Genomic DNA, 26,042 nt, shown 5'->3' on the forward strand with positions numbered 1-26,042 from the left:
TGCAGGCAGCATACCCCTTCCCTTTCGAGCTGTCCTGGATGAACTGAAATTATTTTTTCCAATCATTTTGGAACTTGCAAGCGTACTTCTTCTTCTTACTCGTCGTCGCCATGTCTCTTCTTCGTTCTTCTGCTTCGTCTCTGTTTTGTTTTTGGACATTACTACTTGCCGTAGTTTTGAAGCAATGCATGATGGGAATCCGGACGTTGTGTGTCAGTGTTTTAACGTGCCGGCTGGAATAAACACACGCTGAGAAATAGCTCTGTGCCTGCCTACTTTATGGGTTATAGATAAACCTATGGATAACGGAGACATATATAATAGTCTCCTTTTCAAGTGAGAGAGGACGCTAAAGGCAGTGCCTTTAAGGCACGCCCCCAATACTGTGGAAATCGGGAGAAATTCGGGAGAATGGTTGCCCCAGGAGATTTTCAGGAGGGGCACTGAAATTCGGGAGTCTCCCGGGAAAACCGGGAGGGTTGGCAAGTATGGTTATATTCCGGTGCACCTTTTGTATGAAAATAGACCTGACTAGACCCGCTCATCGGCTGTGCGCCTTATAATCCGGTGCGCCCTATGGTCCGGGAAATACAGTAATGAAAATGTGTTGTAGTGGAATTTCTGACCTTTTGAACCATATTTTGTGTCTGTCGAAGTCCGAAAAGAGAACGAGGTCAAAAAGCATTAAGAATGTCTGCTCGTTTCTCTTTTTTCTATTCTGTGCCATTAAAGGAGCATAGGTGGGTGAGAGTTGAATATATGGTCGGTCTGACCATTCTACAAAATGTTTTGATTGTTATTATGGCTAAAGGATTCAAGAAGGTTCCAGAATAAACAGGTCCAAAACAACGGGACCTTGGCACATGAGGAAAACACATAAATGGCCAAGTAGACCCAGCCTATGTATGATTCGGATGATTCTCGATTCATCCAACGTCTCCGGAGGACGTTGTCTGTTTGCATGACAATTCAATCCAACCTTGTACTATTTGATTATGGGTAAATCAAACTTTTGTACTAAATTCACTTTTGTTGCTGTTTAAGATTCGGACCATCCACCACAGTGTGCAAAAATGGAACATAAGTGCCCTAAAATAAAGCAGCTGGTCGTATCTCTCGGTGAGGTGGCTCGCTGCAGTCAGCCACATTTTGGAACCGTCTGCATTACTTTATTTACAATAAACAAATCTATTATTGATGTTTATTAATCGATTCTTATATCGTCATCTCCAAATTGCGATGCATCTAAAAATCGATTATTTCCCCCACCTTAGGCAGTTCCCTAAAGGCCTTAGTGGCCACATGCGTGGACAGCACCTTTTAGCTCTTATTTCCAAAATTGTGTACACTACTGAATTGGGGTCTTATGGCCGCTTATGTGGACACTTATACTGCCATCTGGTGGTGTCAGAAGAGTATAACATACAATGGAATTTTGGAAGAAAAAAAAGTGTAAAAATAAGAATTAGCATGTCACTAAACATCATACTTGCCAACCCTCCCGGATTTTCCGGGAGACTCCCGAAATTCAGCGCCTCTCCCGAAAACCTCCCGGGACAAATTTTCTCCCGAAAATCTCCCAAAATTCAGGCGGAGCTGGAGGCCACGCCCCCTCCAGCTCCATGCGGACCTGAGTGACGTGATGACAGCCTGTTCACACGTCCTCTTTCCCACAATATAAACAGCTAATGATCGAGGGCGAGTTCTTGGTTTCTTATGTGGGTTTATTGTTAGGCAGTTTCATTAACGTCCTCCCAGCGCGGTAACAACACACAACAACAGCAGTCAAGTTTTCGTCTACGTAAAGCAGTTCGTCTGCCGTAAACAGCAATGTTGTGACACTTTTAAACAGGACAATACTGCCATCTACTGTACATGCATATGTGACCCACCCATAATGTGTCACATTTTTGTGTTGATTTATTTATTTTATTTTGTGGTTTGAATTCGTTTTTGGAGCTGTCATTACACATTTATCAGTATTCACATTGGTCAGTAGGGGGCAGTAGGGGGCAGTAGGGCGTTTCTTCCCAATTGAATGCTATCACCTGCAGACCGGAAGTGTCTTGTCATTCTGATGAGCGCGACCAGTCTGTGAACAATTGAAACGTCCTGTGTGCTTTTTCCTCCTGTATAACAGGTTAGTTTTGGTGAATCAACTTACTGAATAATATCCATGTGATCTTTATAAGTTTAAGTACACATTCTGATGGTGGAGCCTAACTCTAAAGTGTTTGTGAGTTGTAGTTTGTATTTGTGAATGAATCCAGTGCACAGCTGCAGTAATCAATACAAAAAGGCGACGTGAGTGCGCAATGTTTATGTAGGAACTTCTGATCCTAATTCAGACTCCCAAATTAGAGCTCCCGTTTTCTCATTGATTTTATAATGCATATTTGTATAATGTGTGTGTTCTGAAATAGTGACAGAGAATAGAACAAGGTTGGACAATTCAACCCTTAACTCAACAATGAGTAGATGAGTGTTATATGTGTGTATATGTGTAAATAAATGAACACTGAAATTCAAGTATTTCTTTTATTTATTTATTTATTTATATATATATATATATATATATATATATATATATATATATATATATATATATATATATATATATATATATAATAATAATAATAATAATAAAAAATATATATATATATAGCTAGACTTCACTGAAAGTCAAGTATTTCTTATATATATCTTAACCACGCCCCCCACCCCCGACCCGCCCCCGACCACGCCCCCCACCCCCCACCTCCCGAAATCGGAGGTCTCAAGGTTGGCAAGTATGCTAAACATGAAGTACACGTTTGGTGGTTCGGGCATCTGGTCAGGATGCCACCCGAACGCCGCCCTAGGGAGGTGTTTAGGGCACGTCCGACCGGTAGGAGGCCGCGGGGAAGACCCAGGACACGTTGGGAAGACTATGTCTCCCGGCTGGCCTGGGAACGCCTCGGGGTCCCACAGGAAGAGCTGGACGAAGTGGCTGGGGAGAGGGAAGTCTGGGCTTCCCTGCTTAGGCTGCTGCCCCTGCGACCCGACCTCGGATAAGCGGAAGAAGATGGATGGATGGATGGATGGATGGACTAAGTACATCATATCAAAAGATGATTCTTAGTTTTTAATATTATTTAGGGTCTAATAAGCCCAAATAGCAAAGAGAAATAAAAAAAAAAAAGCATGTAAACAAACAGCTTGGGCCTTAAGAGGTTAAACACTGATAAGAGCATATGATATTAATTTTTTTTTTAAATATCTAAAGTGCCTCACTAATTTTATGCAAACCTTGGCATGCTTTAGTCACTTTTGTTGGCCCATGCACAAAGTCTCATAGAAATCATTTTTGCATTGTCCACATACAACACAAGCAGTGTCCTCGTCCAGCGTACAGTGAGACAGGCATCCTGACAAGCTAGTTTCCAGCGTTTGCCGACAGACGAACTCAATGAACGTGTGCGGAATCCACAGCTGCAGGTGAAAGTGGGAGTCACTACAGCGAGCATTCGCAGTACACTCCGATATAACAGTGACACCTTCGGAAATCCCACTGAAACTCTGGCAGCGTAGGCAAGGAGATGACATTCCTTTTGTTATTAAAAAAGTATTCCGTTCAAACTTCAAACACTTCATGGCCTCTCGTCTTGATGGCAATGCAATTAGGATGTACTGTAGTTAATTTTAAGACACACTTACAATGTATGTTCGGCGCCATTCATCTTTAATTTCGTTTATTTGCATGTGTGCGGTGCTGCAGTCACCTGCGTGCAACTATGTGTACACTGAAAATTATTTGCCACTTGACAAGATTTGAACATTTTATTTCTAAAAATAAAATTCCCTAGCTTTAAGAGCTTTTTACTTTTTTTTAGTTATTGACTTTACAGCATATTCTTAATTTTAGCATGAAATGTCTATTCTAAAATTGTTACAATTGAGAAAATACATATTTAAATAAGATCATTTGGTTTTCTCCTAGGATTGTCCCGATACAAAAATGTTTTTCGATACTTTTCAAAATAAAGGGCACCACAAAAGAAGGCATTATTGGCTTTATTTTAACAAAACAATCTCACGGCCCATTAAACATATGTTTCTTATTGCAATTGAAGAACAACTTTGTCCTTCAAGAATAAAACAATTATTTCTATTTTAAAAGTCCTGCTAATTTCTAGATATACAAATATTAATTTAGAATGTCTGATCAAGTTAAAAAAAAAGAAGCTAGCTGCAAGGACAGATAATGTCACTAGTTTTTAGTATTTTTTTCCCCTAAAATCTAAACTTTTTGTCTTATATTTGTCGGCAGTGTGTGCGTACCTGTTGACTCTGCTGCTGGCTGACTTGGTCGTGCGTGGCCAGACGCGTGTTCAAAGAGGACAAATTGTCTCGCAGCTCAGCGTTCTCCTGACTGAGGTGCTCCAAACGTTCCTCCAGCGCCTGTTCCCTCTGGGTGAGCCGCAAAACCTGGACAAACACACAGTGCCATTTCACTAATATGAATCCTAGGTATTGTGTATTAAGCGTAGAGATGTCCGATAATATCGTACTGCCGATATTATCGGCCGATAAATGCTTTAAAATGTAATATCGGAAATTATCGGTATCGGTTTCAAAAATTAAAATGTATGACTTTTTAAAACGCCGATGTGTACAGTCCAGAGCGCCATTAAACCTTAAAGGCACTGCCTTTGCGTGCCGGCCCAATCACATAATTACTATGGCTTTTCACACACACAAGTGAATGCAAGGCATACTTGGTCAACAGCCATACAGGTCACACTGAGGGTGGCCGTATAAACAACTTTAACACTGTTACAAATATGCGCCACACTATGAACCCACACCAAACAAGAATGACAAACACATTTCGGGAGAACATCCGCACCGTAACACAACAGAACAAATACCCAGAAACCCTTGCAGCACTAACTCTTCCGGGACGCTACAATATACAACCTCAGCCCCGCCCACCTCAACCTCAAATTCCAAGCTGCTGTTTTGAGGCATGTTGAAAAAAAAAATGCACTTAGTGACTTCAATAATAAATATGGCAGTGCCATGTTGGCATTTTTTTCCATAACTTGAGTTGATTTATTTTGGAAAACCTTGTTACATTGTTGAATGCATCCAGCGGGGCATCACAACAAAATTAGGCATAATAATGTGTCAATTCCACGACTGTATATATCGGTATCGGTTGATATCGGAATCGGTAATTAAGAGTTGGAAAATATCGGAATATCGGCAAAAAAGCCATTATCGGACATCTCTATTTTCAATGGAACATTTCAAGTTTTGGTGTTGTTTACTGACGTATCTCTTATGTGTAACTACCATCTACTGGTCACACCTATCATTACACCATGTACCAAATAAAATTGCTTCGAGGTCGGTAAGCACAACCAGAATTATTCCGTACATTAGGCGCACCGGGTTATAAGGCGCACTGTCGATTTTTGAGAAAATGAAAGCATTTTAAGTGCGCCTTATAGTCCCAAAAATATGGTACACATTCTAACTCCTATATAAATGTTTTGATTACCAAATGAATCTACAAAAAGTTCACTTACATTTAATATGGACTTTAAAAAGTGACTTTATTAGAGAAAACATTGATGCAGTTGTTGTTTTTTGTAAAAAAATTTTAACAGTAGTCTGTAACGAACAGCAAAAGCAAAGAGGAAAAGACATTGACAAAAACGAAAACGTGTTTACCATTGTTCCCCTTTGTCTTTTTTTTTTTTTGGTGCCCCGAGAGTATTTACCTGCTCTTTCATTGCGCTGATCATCTCCTCCTCCTGAGGCCTGTTGTGGTTTGCCTTTTGTTGAAGATCCTGTTTTAGAGTCTGCAGCTCACTGGACATCACCCGCTCCATTTCCATCGCCTGTAAACAGTTGGTATATCAAATTGCAATTAAACAAAATACTTGTGTTTTGGTTCTACAGAAAGACAGAGATGCAAAAACAGAATTCCCAAATGATTTTTGTTGTCTTTTAATCAAATCTGACAGGAGTTTAAAAAAGCCAATGGCTACTTTTTTCAAATAAAGTCTATCTATTGATATTAAAGCAAAGATGTTCAAAGTGCAACCCTGGGGCCATTGGCGGCCCGCAACTAATTTCTTAGCGGCCCGCGTCACATTCTAAAAATACTACTACAGAAAAAAAAACATAAATACAGGTGATATGTAACAATACAAATTTGCAGTGTAAACTTTAATAACACAAAGCTGCCATGCAGGCTGTTTTATTCTTTAAAACTGTCATTGCTCAAAAAATAATCATGGTGCCATAAACAAACGTGTTCTATGAGGAAAAAGGGCATGAAACAAACAAACAAAAAATAATATAAACTTGTAATCAAAAGACATGGACGTTGATCTAGATATTTTAGAGCTGAAAGTAAAGAAAAAAAAATGCATGACTTATTTTTAACACTTTTATGAATAAAACCCTTTTGGATCCCTGATCATTTTAGTGGGATTTTTTTTTAACTGTCATTGACTTTGATTCAATATTATTTTTTAAGCAATGTTTTTATGAATTATTGACTTTTTTAAGGCTACAATTACTTCACTTCAAAAATTCCCCGTTGAAATTATTTTGGGGGGAATATTGCATATTTTGAGTATTTGCTATTTCTATGACAAAAAGGGCATCAAACAAACAAACAAACAATTTAAAAAATTTGAAATTAAAACGTATATTAAATCTGGAGTTGATCTAAAGATTTAAGGGTTAAAAGTTTAAAAAAATCATTAAAGAATAAATTATGAAGTGGGACCCTTTGGATACCTGAGCATTTTAGTGGTATTTTTTTTAAACTGCTCAGAAATTAAAAATAAATCAAAATCAATGTTGTTGTGAATCATTGATCTATTCAAAGCTCCAATTACTTCACATCAAATATTCCACTTTGAAATATTTCTGAGGTAAAATATTGCATTTTTTGTGCGTTTGCCATTAAAAAAAAGTTTTCTACGACTGAAAGAAATGATAACAAACAAAAAATAACAATTAAAATTATTAAAACGTACAATCGACGCATAGATCTGAAGTTGATCTAAAAATTTAAGGGTTGAAAGTAAAAAAAACAATGTATGATCTATTTTTTAAACCTTTATGAGTGGGGCCCTTTCAGGTTCTAATTGGATATTTTTTTTTCCTGTCATTGCTTAAACTGTTATTGCTCAAAAGTAATAATGAATCAAAATCAACGTTGTTTTGAATTATTGACCTATTGGCGGCTACAAATACTTCGATCAAATATTCCACAATTTTGCGGGAAAATATTGCATATTTTGTATATTTGCCATAAAAAAATAAGTTTTCTATTACAAAAAAGGCATAAAACCAACAAACAAACAAAACATTAAAAAAACAAAAAGAAAATGTATCATTGAAGGATAAATCTGAAGTTGATCTGAAGATTTAAGGGTTCAAAGTGAAACAACTAAAAATCTTTTATCACTTATGATAAATATGACCTTTTGATCGCTGAGATTGTTTAGTTTTTTTTCATTGTTATTGCCCAATCAATAACAATGAATCAAAATTAACGTTGCTATGAATTATTGACCAATTTAAGGCTCCACATACTTCACATCAAATATCCAAAGTTGACATTTTTGGGGGAGAAATATTGCATATTTTGTGTATTTGCCATTAAAAACAAGTTTTACTTTAACAAAAAGGGCATAAAACATTTATTTTTTTAATCAATAAATAAACTGTAGATCTGAAGTTGTTCTATAGATTTACGCATTGAAAAAAAATAAATACAAAATTAAAAATAAAAATTAAAATTATATATATATATATATATATATATATATATATATATATATATATATATATACACTTATTTTTTTTAATTTTTATTACTGAGACCCTTCTTGGTCCCCGGGACCAAGTTGAGGGGAGCTCTAAAGGTTTATATATATATATATATATATATATATATATTGTATTAGTTTTGAAAATGAAAAATAACACAAAGGCACTCGCATGCTTTGATTTTTCAGTGTGCAACTCTCAGTGGAAAAAGTTTGGACACCCCTGATCTGAAGTAACTGTGGTACGTTATTAGAACTCTGTTACACTATTTATTCAACTCCTTTGAGTATTTTTCACTCAGTCTTCTATGAGACATTATATATTTAAGGGTCTTCTTTCCAGAGTGCATACCCACAAAGCTGTTGTGTGCTGTACATAATGTACATATGTTTTTTCTCTCCCTGCTCCTAGCACTTTGTTTATAATCATATGTTCCTTCCGCAAGACAATAGAAACCCCATTGCGGTTTACTGATGTTTAAGTCCATTGCTGTGAAGGACACGTCGAGTTCCCCATTGCAGGAAGTAAGGAACAATACATGCACATACCGTAAAAAAAAAAAAAAAAAAAAAGTCTGAAGCATAAATCAATATGGATGTCTACTCAAAACAACTTCCAGGGTTAAATCTCCAATTATAGTCACAGGATATCAGTAAAAAAAACTTAAAAGATGCAGCAAATAAACATTTCGGACAATAAGCTGCTACTTTTTTCCTACCCTTTGAACTCTGCAGCTGATAATACGGTGCAGATTATTTATGTATTTTACTTAGCTGAGGGCCATAATACAAATATTTAAAAAAAAACAAGCAAATACAATGAAAAAGTGCGTTATTGTATGTGCAATGGCGCCATCTTTTAGACGAGTTTGCTCAATGCAGGCTGCTGCAGCGCTGCATTGCCCTTCTGTTTAGACTGAGCTTTCAAGCGGAAGTAGAAGAGTAGTTCCGTATTCTTGCCGCCCGTAGCGTTTCTACTCGTATGGATTCTTCACTCATAACAGTCCCATGCGTGATGTCTGTAGGGGTGTTTTCATGCATATTGGAGCGTGCTATCGTAATAAAGCTAGCGTCATTAGCATTAGATAATATGCTGACACATTTCAATCAATCAATCAATCAATGTTTACTTATATAGCCCTAAATCACGAGTGTCTCAAAGGGATGCACAAGCCACAACGACATCCTTGGCTCAGATCCCACATCAGGGCAAGGAAAAACTCAACCCAATGGGATTTGGGATTTACGATTGTCTTTGTTAGTATTATTACGATGCCATTCTTTTCGTAATGTTTCAGTATCGTAAATTCACCAAAACATCACCGTGGACTTATTGAGTCTGTTTAGCTGATTGGAGAGCTAGCTTGCGCAGCTCGTGGGTCCCATACAATGACTTCTGTTGTGTTTGATCAGCCGTTTTACTGCTCTGTTACAGACCTCGTTTGGGAAAAAATGAAGGTATTTCCAATGTCTTTCTGTATAAATAACTCATTTCACAACATATGCCGCTAATATACTGTAATGGGGGAAAATATGTCTTCTAAATTTTGTGGGTGCAGTTCCATAGTCCAAAAAATACGGTACTAAAAGACTGAAGGGGTGATGCGGTTTGTTTTCTTCAATGTTCAATTCAACACTATTGTGGTCATGTTGCTGTGCTGATATTGTAAAGGCTACATAAACAAGCAATTTCCATCTCGTCAATTTAAGTCTGGGACCTTTCGTTATTCAGCAATTCAGAGGGGGGTCCTGTCAAGTCCCATCAGGGCCAATGAATAAATGATGAAAATTGTGTCATGCAAAAGATGGAGCAGAGGTCTCCTAAGTGACATCATCATCATTAAAATGGAAAAAAAAAAACATAAGGGGGGTTAAAGGGGACAGTTTGTGTGTACGTGTCTGAAGGAGTGTACTGAGGAAGTGTGGCGGGTTTGAGGCAGTGGTCATGTGAGTGTATGAAAATGAACAAAAGCAAAACATAGCTTACCGACGCACTATGAGGAAGAGAAGCGTGTATTGTGGACATGCCATTAATTAGTGGCTGGCCTCGTCAACACGGACCCCTCTCACAATGGAGGCAGCGACCCGCTGAGAATCAGTAGAGACACGAGTGCAAGGAGAACGCTCCATTTGTTCAAAACACAAAGCCCGAGATGATATCCCTTCATGTGGCCCCTGCAGCCCTCGGGGCCATCCCGAGTCCACAAGCTGAGGTATCTGGCAGCTGAGAAGCCAAGCTACTGCTAAAGCCCTCCAGGGAGAACACAGAGAGGAGGGCTCTCCCTGGGGATGTTTCGGAAGTGGGATCCAGCATCAAATGAAATATTTATACCTCTCAGAAATACATATTGTATTTCCCTCCCTATCTGTCATGCTGGGTAGCAAAGAGATTACTGGACTTTGCCTACTTTGACATCTTTCTTGGTACCACAAAAGGAATCCTGAGCAAAGGATTTATCTTCAATAACAACCTGTGGAACTGCAATCTGGATTCATACCTAGATTGGACACGGTCATAGTTTTATATGGTTTTCATCCCCAGCTCAGTTATGCAATACAACCTCAATGCCATACTACTTATACCAAGATTCACACAAGTCTTTATTGTACTCCTTGAAATGCCACAAATGTGCCAGTAGTGAGACCGACTAGAGTTGAAGCCAGTTTGTTTATTTTCATGAACACTGCAGAGTGTGCGACGTCAATATGTCATGTCCCATACCTGCCAACTTTTGAAATCAGAAAAACCTAGTAGCCAGGGTCCAGGGACCTACCGCAAAATGATTATTAGCATTCAGACAGGTTAAAATGTTGCTAAAACCATCACTTTTCTATCAGTCACAGTGACTTTTCAAAACAAAAATATTACAGCAAAAATCATATGGGTTGATTGACATGTTTATTCTGTAAGCTAACTTCAATAGTTTGAAATTATTTTGACAGTTAATGCCAGTTATCCTGTCAACCTTTCATAAGACTTCAATTTGTTAATTGAAAGTATAAACAGTATAAACACTTTTTACAGTAAACAAATGGTAAAACAGTACTAAACAATTCCATTAAAAAAAAAATTGGTGTCATTATTAACTTTCTGTCCAAGCTTGTATAATCTACTGCTTTGTTCAATTGTAAAAAATATTCTGTGCCTAAACTTCACATTTCTATCACAATTATCATACTGTAAACATGGTAAGCTAACTTCATTAAAATTAATAGTCCTGTCAATAGCATGGAATTACAATTCAAATGTAGTTTTTTTGTAAGCCTTTCAAAAGAATTCAAAATATGAAAAATTAATGAAAATTAATTTAAGCCATCAGACACTTGAAAAGTGGCACATCACATCTCTAATTTAATCATTTTAACTTTTCAACAGAAATAGCACTGCAAAAATATTAAGAACATACTTCTGTATTTTGGTAGTTATGCTGTCAACATTTAACAAGATTTCTTCAACTTGGACTGGAAAGCATAAATAGTATAAACACTTTTAACAGTATAACAGTACTAAACAATTCCAATAGATAACATTGGTGTCATTACCTTTTTGTGGCTAAAATCCAAATTTATTCTAGTCCATGCTCAATTATTGCCTCCGTAAATAAAAATTTCGGCATTTATCACATCCAAAGAATCTGGGCGACGAAAAACGTTGAAAGTTTTCCACTTGTATCGCTAGCAACGGCATTAGACTTGTGTTTTTTTGTCCCAACGTGGTCTTTTACATCGCTAATTCCTCCGTGTCCGATCGAAAAATCTTGTCTGCACAAGGTGCAATTCGCGTAGTTTTCACCCTTTTTGGAACGGATAATTATTCCCGGATAGGCTTTTGAATATTCTTCACGGAATGACTGCAGTTTTCTTTTCGGTTTAAGACTCGTTTGCGATTTTTCTCCGGCTGATTCCATGATCGTTCGCTCGTTTGGAAACAATGGCAACTGGTGCCTCGTGCTTGGCAGCGGTGCTATAAATAGCCTCGCGCATGGCATTCGGAATGGCTCGGTAGGAAGTTACGGGAAGCAGTGTCGATTGTCATAGTTGTTACGCGATTTCGTGAATAAAACTTAAAAAAAAAAAAAAGTTTTTCAATTAATGAAAAACCGTATTTTTTATCACTGCAACCGTAATCCGGAATAGGTTGATGAAAACCGTACTAATTACGGGAAAACCGGAGTAGTTGGCAGGTATGATGTCCGCATACAAGTCAGGTTGCATTGACATTGGAAATATTTTTTTTTTTGTAATGTAAACGGCCACATAAAAAGATCGGATTTGACAAAAAAAAAAATCCGAATTGGACATCCGACCCTGCAGTGTAAACGTAACCTAAATCGACACAGATATATTACTGACATATTTATACAAGCCAAGACTCCACATCCAGGGAACCCAACAATCAGATGATCTCAAGTTTACACTTGATTAAGTTAATCATTTATCACATAAGTATAACGTTTACAAGCACAGACTGTACAACCATAAATTGAAACAATGTTGCCAGGTATGAGAGAACCAGTTATAGGACAGTGTGTCACCAGTGTACTGTGTTCTATCTGGACTGTACATTGTAGTCTGGCCTTCGTCAAACTTACGTTGTTGATTTTTTTCTAGCAGAGCAAATGTTTTTTGACCAGGAAACAACACAAATAGCATGTTATCACCTGCGATCATTACATTCTTCTCAGGCTTATGTGCCAGTGTGTACTACAAACCCAGAAAACGCACACCATAAACCTTTCTAACTGTTTTAAATGTAATCCCATGGTTGAGATCAGCCCGTGTCAGCGTATTTACGTATTGTTCTCACGTTGCCGCGGCGAGAATTATTATCGTCTCACAGAACAGTGACGTCAGTAACTTGCTCTCATATCCTGCCGCATACTTTTCATACATGGGGGACTATCTAAACAGTCACTGTACACAACAAAACTACGGTGTTCTCACCACAGACCCAGGAGAAGCCTCCGACACCAGGTCAGGGAAAAACATGATGTTTTCTATTAACTCTCTCTAGACTCCAACGTTTCCAACAAGCCTAACACCAAATACATCAGGTCTTTCTATGCTTTACACAGCCCATTTTTTTTTATCATAATTGCCCTTTTCCTGCACTTCAAAAGGGGTCTGGTTTTCACAGTTAGCCCTACGGTGCTGAGACAGTAACGGTCTATTATTCTGTGGACCTTGACACATGGGAAGGAATGCAATGTTTGGTATTCCATTTTAACTAAACAACTGCTCTTTTTCTATGGCACAAGGTAGAAAAGTGTGGTGTCTCAAGGTAGTTGGAGGAAAAATACTACCCTTCCTTCCAAAGTCCAATTAAATCCTCCGAATGAGGTGATAAGAAGTCCTAAAATACGTCACTGTTTGATTATCTTCACAGTGAACGCGGCATCCTTAGGTTCAAAATACTTCATTAATATGTGACAGAGTACTGATATTTTTCCATTATGTCACATCATTGACTCAGCAGCAAAGACTACTAAAGATTAACTTTGTGTTACAAAACAAGTGATACACAAAACACAAACATAACTAATAAACAGTAGATCCCGGGACACGACTTTTTACTGTTCAACTGATTATTCATATGGTGTACCACAAGTGTAGATTCAGACAAGATAATCAGGTTTTGTCCCCGACCTTGTAAACTAAACCCAAAGTAATTAATCAACTCTCAAAATGGTCATGACTTATTAGTGGTGATTAAACGCATTTAATAATTGATGTATAATGGAAACTTTCACATTTAAAAAGATCAGTTAGGACAGGGGTCGGCAACCTAAAACATTGAAAGAGCCATATTGGACCAAAAATAAAAAAAATAAAAATCTGTCTGGAGCTGCAAAAATTGAAAAGCCGTATACCGTATTTTCCGCACTATTAGCCGCACCTAAAAACCACAAATTTACTCAAAAGCTGACAGTGCGGCTTTTAACCCGGTGCGCTTTATATATGGATTAATATTACGATTCATTTTCATAAAGTTTCGATCTCGCAACTTCGGTAAACAGCCGCCATCTTTTATCCCGGTAGAACAGGAAGCGCTTCTTCTTCTACGCAAGCAACCGCCAAGGTAAGCACCCGCCCCCATAGAACAGGAAGCGCTTCTTCTTCTACTGTAAGCAACCACCCGCCCGCGTAGAAGAAGAAAAAGCGCGCGGATATCACCGTACGTTTCATTTCCTTTGTGTGTTTACATCTGTAAAGACCACAAAATGGCTCCTACTAAGCGACCGGGATCCGGTTCATGAAAAGACGCAATCTCTCCATCCGCACACGGATTATTATTTCACAGCAACTGGAGCACGTACGGTGAATATTCGCACCACAGGGAATGAGAAGTCATCCTTCACTGTGGTTCTAGCTTGCCATGCTAATGGCCAGAAACTTCCACCCATGGTGATATTCAAAAGGAAGACCTTGCCAAAAGAGACCTTTCCAGCCTTTCCAGCCGGCGTCATCATAAAAGCTAACTCGAAGGGATGGATGAAGAAAAGATGAGCGAGTGGTTAAGGTAAGTTTAAGTTTACGCGAAGAGGCCAGGTGGCTTTTTTCACACAGCTCTGTCCATGTTGATATACGTATGTTTGTGATTGCACATTTGCGTACATTTTGGGAGTGAACAGAGTTGTTAGAACGCTGGTTTTTAATATATTATTAAAGTTTGACTGACCTATCTGACTGTTTTTTTGACATTCCTTTAGCGCAGTTAGATGCGGCTTACAACACCGGGCGGCTTATAGGTGGACAAAGTTTTGAAATATGCCGTTCATTGAAGGCGCGGCTTTTAACCCAGGGCGCCTTATGGTGCGGAAAATACGGTATGAGTTTTATAATGAAGGCAACACATGACGTAAGTGTCTATATGAGATATAATAGCCTACTATCAAAATGACTACATGTTGCAGGCTGAAGCAAATTTTCGTTGACAGAAATGTTGAAATGTAATATTTATTCTACACATTTTTACAACATTGGAAAACATTAGTAAATCAGAGGCTACTCTGAAAGTCAGATAACTTCGGTAATTACTGTCTTTTAATGGCCAAAAGTATAGATGTGTGTGTCCAAGTTAAAAGAAACGGCCGGCTGTCTTCTTATAATAGATTTATTACAATCTTTGGCAAGCTAGGTAATGTTTGCTGTGGTCTGGAACAACATGGCACACAAACAACTATCTGAAATGCAGCCAATATTACATACAGATACTGTGTCATGAGACATGAACAACTAAATCATATACAAAGAGGATAAAAGTAAAGGATATTAAATGAGCTCAAATATGCCAACAAACGAGGCATAATGATGCAATATGTACAAAGTATGAGTTCAAATATTTTATTTCTTAATTTTTTCACGTTTAATATATTCTTTTGCAATTTTTATTTTGACAGTACCACATAAGATATGATTTAATTGCTGATGCGGGTTTATTAATTTTTAAATGCGCCAGAAAATAACCCGTTTTGTACACTGTTGAGGTGATTCAATACAAGTAGTGCGTAAATGTGTTTCTGTATAGTATTTATCCAGCAATGGTCATGTGGTGACCTCAATTATGGTATTTTGAGAGGTAATCATTGAAGTCGGACATCACTGAAGGCCTAGGTGGGAAACGCACGGCCCGCCACTGTTAATGACTATATACTTAGTCATGTGTCTATTTATTTATTTACAGATGTATTTATTCATTCATTGTTGTGTTACAGAATGTGTGGTTTAAAACTGAACAATTCTGAAGCAGCAAAGTTAGTGCGACAAAGTATTTTGCACTTTGTGCAAAATAAGTTTTTTTATCAGTTTTCATCCAACACAAATAAGAACAAGTCAGACTTTCTTTGATTGCTACCGAGTAACCATTTATGCTGTCTCTAATATCACTGCTTTAATGAACTGTGTGACGGAGCACACAAACAACGCTTTGTGTGTATAAAGAACACAGTGTCAGTGTGTGGCGTGGACAGGGTCGCCCTGATATCTGCTTTTGTGGCTTGTGTTGTTACTTGATCACCTTGAGGGCCACACACACACACACACACACACACAACACACACACGCACGCACACACACAAACGCATACACTTTCTTGTATTTGTTACCTTCTTGAAACCGACAAAAAATGCCTACCTCTTTAAGACCACCCTTTCTAGATATATAAAGATTTGTATTTACAACATTAATAATATATACATACCATGCAAATATAAAAAAGTTTGTTGTGAAAAAGAAAAACGTAGAATTTTGGCAGTGTTATAATAAAAGTCGTAATTTTTCTCAACGCAAGTCAAAATTATACAAGAAAAACTTAACATTTGTGCAATATTATGATAAAAGTTGAAATTTTACTCAACAACAGTCACAATTTTACAAGAAAAGCTTAAAATGTTGGCGATTTTATGAAAAGAGTCGTAATTTTACTCGACAAAAGTCACAATTTTATAGGAGAACTTTCAAATGTTGGCAATGCTATAAAAATAATCATAATTTGGGACGGCGTGGCGCAGTGGAAGAGTGGCCGTGCGTGACCCGAGGGTCCCTGGTTCAATCCCCACCTAGTACCAACCTCGTCATGTCCGTTGTGTCCTGAGCAAGACACTTCACCCTTGCTCCTGATGGGTGCTGGTTAGCGCCTTGCATGGCAGCTCCCTCCATCAGTGTGTGAATGTGTGTGTGAATGGGTAAATGTGGAAGTAGTGTCAAAGCGCTTTGAGTACCTTGAAGGTAGAAAAGCGCTATACAAGTACAACCCATTTATCATTTATTATTTATAATTTTACTCAAAAAATGTCACCGTTTTACAAGAACAACAACAAAAATTGGCAAGTTTGTGATAAAAGTCAGAATTTTATACGGCAAATGTCGCCATTTCGCATTAAAAAGTAGTAATTTCACATAAAAAAAAAAAGTAATCATTTTATGAGAAAATACTGCAATATTACAAAAACAGAAAGAATATGAGATATTGTTCCCGGTTTTATAAGAAAAAAGTCAACACATTGTGAGAAAATTGTTATATATTGTACATATGATATAGACATAATATAATATATCGATATATATAATATACTGTACATATATTATGTAAATATTACGTATATTTGTTATATTTTATATCGCTATTTTTAGTCTATTTATACCTGCATTATCCTTACACTTTCCATCATTGTAACTGAGCTAATGTGTGGAACAATTTCCCTTGTGGATCATTAAAGTTTGTCTAAGTCTAAGTCTAAAAAGACTGCTTTTAGTTCATTATTTTTTTTATTTTTTTTGTTTGCAATTGGTTTTTAATTTTCAGTATTTACTTCAAGTTATTATAGTATGTGTCTATATACATTTTTTTATTTTTTTATTATTAATTTTGGCCAAAGGGGGCGCATTTCAATTCCTTACACACACTTGTTATTTCATATGTTGACCAGAGGGGGAGTCCTTTTAAAATCAACACAGTCAATTTGAAAAATCCCTCCTTTTTGGGACCACCCTCATTTTGATAGATTTCACCACCAGGGGTGCAAATGAGACATTGTCGATTAGATGCAGTGGTTTTCCGTATCGGGACACTGATTTATGTCATCACTTGTTCACACCTCCTCATATGGAAGGTACTTTTCCTTGTCGATGTCTCAAGAAGGGTAGAAATACAAGAACGCACACAGACACACTCTTCCCTGTGTGTGTGTTTGTTGGGACTCACAGTGTTTAGCTGCTCTCTCAGTTTCTGCGCGATCTCGCTGTGCTCGAGCTGGGCACGTGACTTGTCCCTCTCGGCCTGGCGCAGGGCCCGAGCGAGCTGCTGCACCTGAGAGCTCAGATCCCTCACGTCCCTCTCCAGGTAGCCCACCTGACTCTCCCACTCCGACTGGCAGCCCTCCAGCTTCAGGCGCAGCTCGTGCCTGCCTTGCTCCAGCACCTGCGCGAGAGGACACACTGTAAAGTTGGCCTAAGTACAATTCTTTAAATAGGCGGTGTAACTGAAAGGCTTTCCTGGGAGCATTGTCACTTCACAGAAAGAACCCAATCATTTTTTTAACAAGAATGTGATAAGTTGACTTCAGGAAATGTGGTGTAAGGACATCTTCAAAGCATGAACACGCATTAACGAGTACTCTAGTACAGTATGTACACAATGTGTGTCAATGGAGTAGAAAGGGCTGAAGTTATGTATGACATTTTTATTGTGGTAAAATTATTTGCATACGCATATCTCAATCTTTGCATCTGTAATCCAATCCACGTGTCTGTGTACTAATTTGTGTGTCTGTATCTCAATGTGTGTGTGTTTTAGTGTTGTCCCGATAGCAATATTTAAATGCATTTCGATACTTTTCTAAATAAAGGGGACCACAAAAAATTGCATTATTGGCTTTATTAGGACAAAAAATCTTAGGGTACATTAAACATATGTTTCTTATTGCAAGTTTGTCCTTAAATAAAATAGTGAACATACAAGACAACTTGTCTTTTAGTAGTAAGTAAGCAAACAAAGGCTCCTAATTTAGCTGCTGACATATGCAGTAACATATTGTGTCATTTATCATTCTATTATTTTGTCAAAATTATTAAGGACAAGTGGTAGAAAATTAATTATTAATCTACTTCATTTACTGTTAATATCTGCTTACTTTCTCTTTTAACATGTTCTATCTACACTTCTGTTAAAATGTAATAATCAATTATTCTTATGTTGTTTGGATGCTTTACATTAGTTTTGGATGATACCACAAATGTAGGTATCAATCAGATACCAAGTCGTTACAGGATTATACATTGTCATATTCAAAGTCCTCATGTGTCCAGGGACGTATTTCCTGAGTTTATAAACATAATATATATTTTTTTTACATAAAAGAAAATGTGATGCCAAAAAATATCGATGTAATCATAAAAGTATCGACTAAATACGCTCCTGTACTTGGTATCATTACAGTGGATGTTAGGTGTAGATCCACCAATGCCGTTTGTGTACATTTTGACGCCGCTGACCTACGGTGTGTAGTGAAGCATGTTTAGCTATTCCTCGTCCTGCAGGGATGATACTTGTAAGAAACTCACTTTATTTGTCGCCACGTAGGCGAGGATTAGTGATTTGCCACGAACAATGGAAGACCGGGCTGCTACGAACAATGGGAGACCGGGCTTTCTGCTCCGCCGCTCCCAGTCTGTGGAACGCTCTCCCTGACCACCTGAGGGCACCACAGACTGTGGACGCTTTTAAAAAAGGCCTAAAAACCCTTTTTTTTTTTAAAGCCTTTTTTAGATGTATGCATACTAGTTTTAGCTATTTGGCTGTTCTAGTTTTTATTTATTTATTTATTTTTTATTTATTTTTTTTATTATCTTTTTATTTTTTTAATACACTGTAGCACTTTGAGGTTGTTTACTCAATGTAAAGTGCTTTTTTTTTTACAAATAAAATCTATTATTATTATTATTTAGAAGTAGCTACAACACTGCAGACTGCGGATATACTTTAGCCGCAAGCTAGTTAGCCATGTCTTAAAGCACCTCTTCCTGAGATATGTGTGTGTACGTGTAATACAATATGTGTGTGCGTACTAAGAGTTATTTATGCGTAAAAATTAGGTGCCTGTAATCCAATTTGTGTAAAAGCATGAACCCTGATTGGCTGTCTATTTTTACATGTGACTTTTAGCTACATTTCTGCTGTGAAGAGTTGTGTGTGCGTCACCATATTTGTGTGTGCGTGTAATACAATCTAAGTTTGCGTACTAAGTGTTGTGTGTGTGGGGAAGCTCATTTTCAGCTATTTTCTAAACAGGAACACAGTCTCCTAACATAGATCAGGGTTTCCCGCAGCGCTTTGTTGTTAAGGCAGGCGCCTTAACAACAAAGAGCCACCGCCAAACTAAAGTCTTAAAAAAATTATAAAATAAAATTAAAAATGTGTTGTTGTTTTTTTGTTTTTTAATTATTATTTTTTTATATTTTTTGTTCTGTCCAGCTTCTCAGGCAAATCATATAGTTGATGTAGATGCCCATATTGGATGTTCAGATTTACTTTATAAAAGGGAAATGTAGAATACTTCTCTTGTTGCCTTATTTGCATTTGACTTTATTAAATGTATTTATATTATCGTATCATCATCGCAGTCCTTGAGGTGAAGGCTAATTAGCTTTTAGCATAACGTTAGCTCATTTTGCGGTGTGTGCATGCTTGCGTGCGTGTGTGTGTGTTACGGACAGCAAAGCCCTGTCTGTCTGAGCGAAAGACAAGCATTATTGACCTTCAGTTAACAACTAAGTTATTTCACTTTACCTTTTTCTGTGTTGAAGCAGCAAAAAAGGACAACATGTTATAGCAGGGTCCCTGCTATCAAATGTTGATAAAAATATAACATTTACATAGTAAAAAATCAACTACAGGCTTCCCAAATGCTGTAATAAATTAAGCATGATGAGTTGAGCATATGTCAGCATGTGGCCCCACTTTTAAGTATTTTTTTCAAACGCTTATTGCAAACGCTTATTTACAGTAAGTCATTAATTTGACTTAGTCACTATTTTGTCTTAGTAAGTCAATTTTTACTAAGTCAAAATAATGATATACTTAGTATCTCAGGTAACTAGGACTATTGAATATTGAGCTATATATCGTATATTGCCATTCAGCATACGGAGCGGAAAACACAACCAAAAATTGTAGGCTTCTTCACGGCCTACTTCACCACACTCTGTAGTCTATTGCACCCCCAGGCACGATGAGTTGGAGACGTGATGGTGGCGACAGGCCATATAACACTGTTCCTTACACCCACCCAGCCCCTTATCGCCTGTCCCGGGCGAAGCCCCCTTCGAGAGAAACCACCTTAATTAACAAATATTCTGGGGGAAACACTGCATTTTACAGCCTTATATCTTGGAATAAATGAATTTTTGTTCTCAAAATTCTACCCGATAATGACAATGTGAAAAGGTTTTTTTTTTAAATTGCTGCTGATTTATTAAACATAATGTGTGTGTCTTGTTGCGTTTGGACCAGTTGTTCCTCCCAGGGAATTCAAGCGGCTGGTCGCTCCCAAGCTCTTTATGACAGTACAGCTGAGTAGAAAAACCACCAGAGACAGAATAGGTATTTTGTAATTTTATCTCCAAAGCTTTGGAAATATAATGAGACCAGTCCAGCATAGAACATTCAATCGCGCAGCTAAGATGGTCTGATCTAAAATATGGAAACCTTCTTTTCTATAAAGTGTCTCTCCCTCCCACCCTCGTTGTCTTGTCTCTCTTTCTCGCCCAAACACATGCCCATTGTCCTCCTCAGCTGGACACAGGAACAGATAGGAAAAGGAGTATCTCTCCTCCTTACATTCCAAAGTCAAGGTTAGCACACAGTATTTGCAGACAACCAAAAGACCACAATTGGAAGAAGAACACTAGCTGTTTTGTAATATGATTATGAAAATAAAGAAGTAACACTTAAATACGGATATATGTAAATATCTGCCTCCGAAAGTCTCTAATCAGATTTGTGTGAAGCGGGAACCCAGATTGGCTGCCTTCTTACAAGTTTGCCAAAATGCACCTGATAGACTCTCAGACCATGAGAAACTAAATTCTCTGGTCTGATGAGACAAAGATTGAACTATTTGGCGTGAATGCCAGGCGTCTTGTTTGGAAGAAACCAGACACTACACATCACCTGGCCAACACCATCCATCCAGTGAAGCATAGTGGTGGCAGCATCATACTGTGGGGATGTTTTTCAGCGGCAAGAACTGGGAGACTAGTCAGGATAGAGGGAAAGACGAATGCAGCAATGTACAGAAACACCCTGGATGAAAACCAAGGCTTCCTATCCAACCGGATGGAGGTATGAATGGGGGGCAAAGCTTGTGGCATCGTATTCAAAAAGGCTGTAATTGCTGCCTCAAGAAAGTATTGAGCAAAAGCTGTCAATACTTATGTACATGTGATTTTTTTTTTTTTTTGATTATTCAGCAACAATTAAAAAAAAAAAACTTTTCACATTGTCATTATGGGGTATTGTGTGTAGAATTTTGAGGACAAAAAAGAAAGTATTCTATTTTGGAATAAGGCTGTAACATAACAAAATGTGAATACTTTCCGGATGCACTGTATCTATGTTATTGGAGACTGTGTTCCTGTTTGGAAAATAGCTGAAAATGAGCTTCCCCTACTTGAAAGACCAGCCGGTTCCACGGATAAAAAGATAAATAGGTAGAAAGTAGCTGCCACATTGAACAATGTACACCACAAAACACAGACACTCAGACTAATCCAAAACATCAAGGAAGTGGTTGTAATGCATTGTTATGAAGTGACAGTACAAGTAAACATAATGAATCATAGATGTGTGTCAGCAGTGTCATTTTTGCCAATTTTTTTTCTGCTTCTTCCACTTTCACTTTTATAGACAAAATGGGAGTCTGTTGTTTGGATTCAGGCTGCAATCTTTCACCTTCACAAAGGTTTGTGCTCTTGGAGTACTGTGGTTCTCCCACTATAAGGAGCAAATGTTGTGGTAAATAAACATATGGAGGTTTATTTGTCCCCTTTTTACGAAATATAGTTTTTTTTACACTGAATTTATGTACCGGTAATTGATTTTTTGTGAACTGACTTTCTTTTTTTTTATTGAACAAAAATGCATGGGCAAAATTCAGTTTGTTATAATACAGTGTTTTAAAATTTAGTGTGTAAAAATTCAGTGTAAAAAAATTATGTTTATTTTCATTCAATTATGTAACTATGTAATTTTTTGGCGTTCAAATTTTGTGATCTGAATTATTTTATATCAAATTATGCTGAAAATTTCATTGAAATGTGTGTGTTTTAAAAGTCAGTGTGTAAATCTCAGGGCATTCAGTCGATCGCAACTGGACTGTTGGGTTTGTGTAAAATTTCAGTGTTAAAAAAAACAACTGAAAAAAATCAGTGTAAAAAAAATGTAATGCACAAAAATTTTCCACAAGCTTTTTAATCGGAATTAAACATGAAATCGGAAGTACGTCTTGAGTTTTGAACACATTTTTCTGCACTGAATTTTTCTGCACTGAATTCAAATCTTGGAGAATGATTAAGAGCCCTTAAATTGATATCTTTGTTAAAAACATTTAAAGTGATTTAGGTAGCCCTTATTGTCTTTTTTTTTTTTATATATATATATATATATATATATTTTTTTTTTTTTGTATTATTACTCTTATTTGTATTTGCTTTTGTTTTCTTTCCTTGATGTTGAAAGTGCATACATTTTTGTGTGAATTATAAATGTATGTTTGTTGTTAATTAAAAAAAATCTAAAATAAATCAAAAAAATAACTTCACTACAACTAAAACCCATCCATCCATACATTTCCTACCGCTTATTCCCTTTGGGGTCGCGGGGGGCGCTGGAGCCTATCTCAGCTACAATCGGGCGGAAGGCGGGGTACACCCTGGACAAGTCGCCACCTCATCGCAGGGCCAACACAGATAGACAGACAACATTCACACTCACATCCACACACTAGGGCCAATTAACTTTATATATATATATATATATATATATATATATATATATATATATATATCCATCCATCCATTTTCTACCGCTTATTCCCTTTGGGGTCGCGGGGGGCGCTGGAGCCTATCTCAGCTACAATCGGGCGGAAGGCGGGGTACACCCTGGACAAGTCGCCACCTCATCGCAGGGCCAACACAGATAGACAGACAACATTCACACTCACATCCACACACTAGGGCCAATTAACTTTATATATATATATATATATATATATATATATATATATATATATATATATATATATTTTATGCACTGAATATTTTTACATGTCCGTCCATCCATCCATTTTCTACCGCCATGTATTTTTTTTATTTTTTTTACACTGAATGTTAAAACACTATACTTGAACAAATTTTATTTTTAAATTGGCTGCTTCTGAGACAGGATCGATTGGTTCAAACTTGATTTACCGGAAGTGAGTCTTGAGTTTTCTACGAATATTTCTGCACTGAATTTTTATACATAGATTTTTTTTTTTACACTGACTTTTAAAACACTATATTTTTGACAAACTGAATTTTTAAACATGTATTGCTCACAGTTTTTTTTCTCAATGAAATTGCCAGCATTATAAAACTCATACGCAAAAAAAACCTCCCGTTATATAAATTCAGTGTCCGAAGATTTCGTAATAAAGACACAAATTAACCTCCATATAGACATTTTAAATCAATTTATTGTATTGGGTTTTTATTTGATAATGTCTAAAGTTGTGACCGGTATTTCATTTTGTCAAACTAACCAGCAGAAAAGTAAGAGTTGTGGTGTTAGCTAAATTATGCTGACCTGGCAACAAAACAAATCGCCATATTTAAAAATAAATAAATAAAAGCTCAAAGTGAAAAAAATAAAAAGATTGGTGTATTTTCCACGAGCTTTTTAATCGGAATTAAACGTGAAACGTGACCTTTTGTTTGTCTTTAAACACACCGGGGGTGTCCAAAAACGACAAAAATAAAAGTCTTACCTCGAGTTTTTCGGCGTACTGCTCGTGGAGTTGGTCGCTCTGCTCTTTAAGGTGACGGTTTTCCAGGAGTAGCGCGTTCCCCAACTGGGCTGCCAGAATAACGTCTTCCTGCTTTTGTTTCAAAGTCGCCACAAGTTGACCGGGGTCTTGGTAAGCGACCATTTCCTCCTGCTGGCCGTAGTCCATGAACAAGTCCTCCTCCAGGGTCATGTGCTCGGCCGCCAGGCCCCACTCGTGTATGCGTTTCATGGTGGCGCCCGCCGGTTGAAAACGATGCATCTTTGGAGGCAGAGACGCTCGTATTGTAAGCACCGCGACACCTGCCTGCGTGGAGGGAGGGAGGGAGGGGGAGGATGGAAGGGGGAGAGGCCCCGGCTATGTTGTCACCGGCAGCTGACTTGCAAGCACCCACCGGGCGTCGGTTGTGTCACCTGGCAACCGACAGCGTCACCCTACACACACACACACACACACACACTCACATACTGGTTATCATTCGGAATGGGGACCAAGTTTTGTGATCATCACTTGTGGGTAGAGTAGCCAGAAATTGTACTCAAGTAAGACTACTGTTACTTTAGAGATTTACTACTCAAGTAAAAGTAAGGAGTAGTCACCCAAATATTTACTTGAGTAAAAGTAAAAAGTATGTTGTGAAAAAACTACTCAAGTACTGAGTAACTGATGAGTAACCTGTTCGTTTAATGACGACGGCAACAAATAGTGCAGAAAAACATAAAAATTGCAATGAGCAAATTCAGAGCCAGGAATATCTCTTAAGCAACTAAAACAATAATATATATTAAATAATAAGACATTAACATAAAAAAGAATTAAGGCAAATTGAGCCACAATAACTTAACAGCACCACAGGCTCAGTAGGCAGAGATTACAAAGGAAAATAACAAGTTAGCCTTTACGCAAACCATAAACTGATAGGTGTGGGCTGCACCTGGGAACACACTGATTGGTGTTAATATGCATGTGTGTGTGTGTGTGTGTGTGTGTGTGTGTGTCTATGAGGCTGCAGTGCGTTAATAAATGTCCCCACACTATGTACATTTGACAGTGATTCATAGCAGGGAAGCTAACATCAGCCTAAGGTGACAGCCAAAATATCTACTACCGTTATTTACCGCGATGTGCTTCCTCAAATTTGACGTTGAGTTCATGTAAGCTTAAACTTGTTGTTTTGCCGCTGAAAGGTCACATGACCAGGCGGTCATGTGACCGCCTGGCTCTGTTTGATTGGCGAAACGGAGTCAAACGTAACCAGTGACTGTATATGATTGGTGAAACGGAGTCAAACCTAACCAGTGACTGTATTTGATTGGTGAAACGGAGTCAAACGTAACCAGTGACTGTATTTGATTGGTGAAATGGAGTCAAACGTAACCAGTGACTGTATTTGATTGGCGAAACAGAGTCGCACGTCACCAGTGACTGTATATGATTGGTGAAACGGAGTCAAAAGTAACCAGTGACTGTATTTGATTGGTGAAATGGAGTCAAACGTCACCAGTGACTGTATTTGATTGGCGAAACGGAGTCAAACGTAACCAGTGACTGTATATGATTGGTGAAACGGAGTCAAACCTAACCAGTGACTGTATTTGATTGGTGAAACGGAGTCAAACGTAACCAGTGACTGTATTTGATTGGTGAAATGGAGTCAAACGTA

At 37.7% G+C, this 26,042-nt stretch overlaps 1 protein-coding gene across 1 annotated transcript in view; it reads right to left on the reverse strand.

The window, feature by feature from the left end:
* Window positions 1-25,556, reverse strand: part of LOC133572901 (BICD family-like cargo adapter 1) — a 49,131-nt gene extending 23,575 nt beyond the window's left edge. Inside the window, exons 1-5 of the mRNA XM_061925977.1 lie at window positions 25,498-25,556; window positions 24,362-24,685; window positions 17,542-17,757; window positions 5,769-5,888; window positions 4,321-4,467 (exon numbers count right to left, since the gene is read on the reverse strand). Of these exons, the coding sequence (XP_061781961.1) occupies window positions 4,321-4,467; window positions 5,769-5,888; window positions 17,542-17,757; window positions 24,362-24,685; window positions 25,498-25,533 (843 nt within the window). The 5' untranslated portion in view covers window positions 25,534-25,556. The remainder of the gene's footprint in view (window positions 1-4,320; window positions 4,468-5,768; window positions 5,889-17,541; window positions 17,758-24,361; window positions 24,686-25,497) is intronic.
* Window positions 25,557-26,042: the final 486 nt, after the last annotated feature.

Source organism: Nerophis lumbriciformis, linkage group LG30 (genome assembly GCF_033978685.3).
Source record: "Nerophis lumbriciformis linkage group LG30, RoL_Nlum_v2.1, whole genome shotgun sequence".
Classification (NCBI taxonomy): Eukaryota; Metazoa; Chordata; class Actinopteri; order Syngnathiformes; family Syngnathidae; genus Nerophis; species Nerophis lumbriciformis.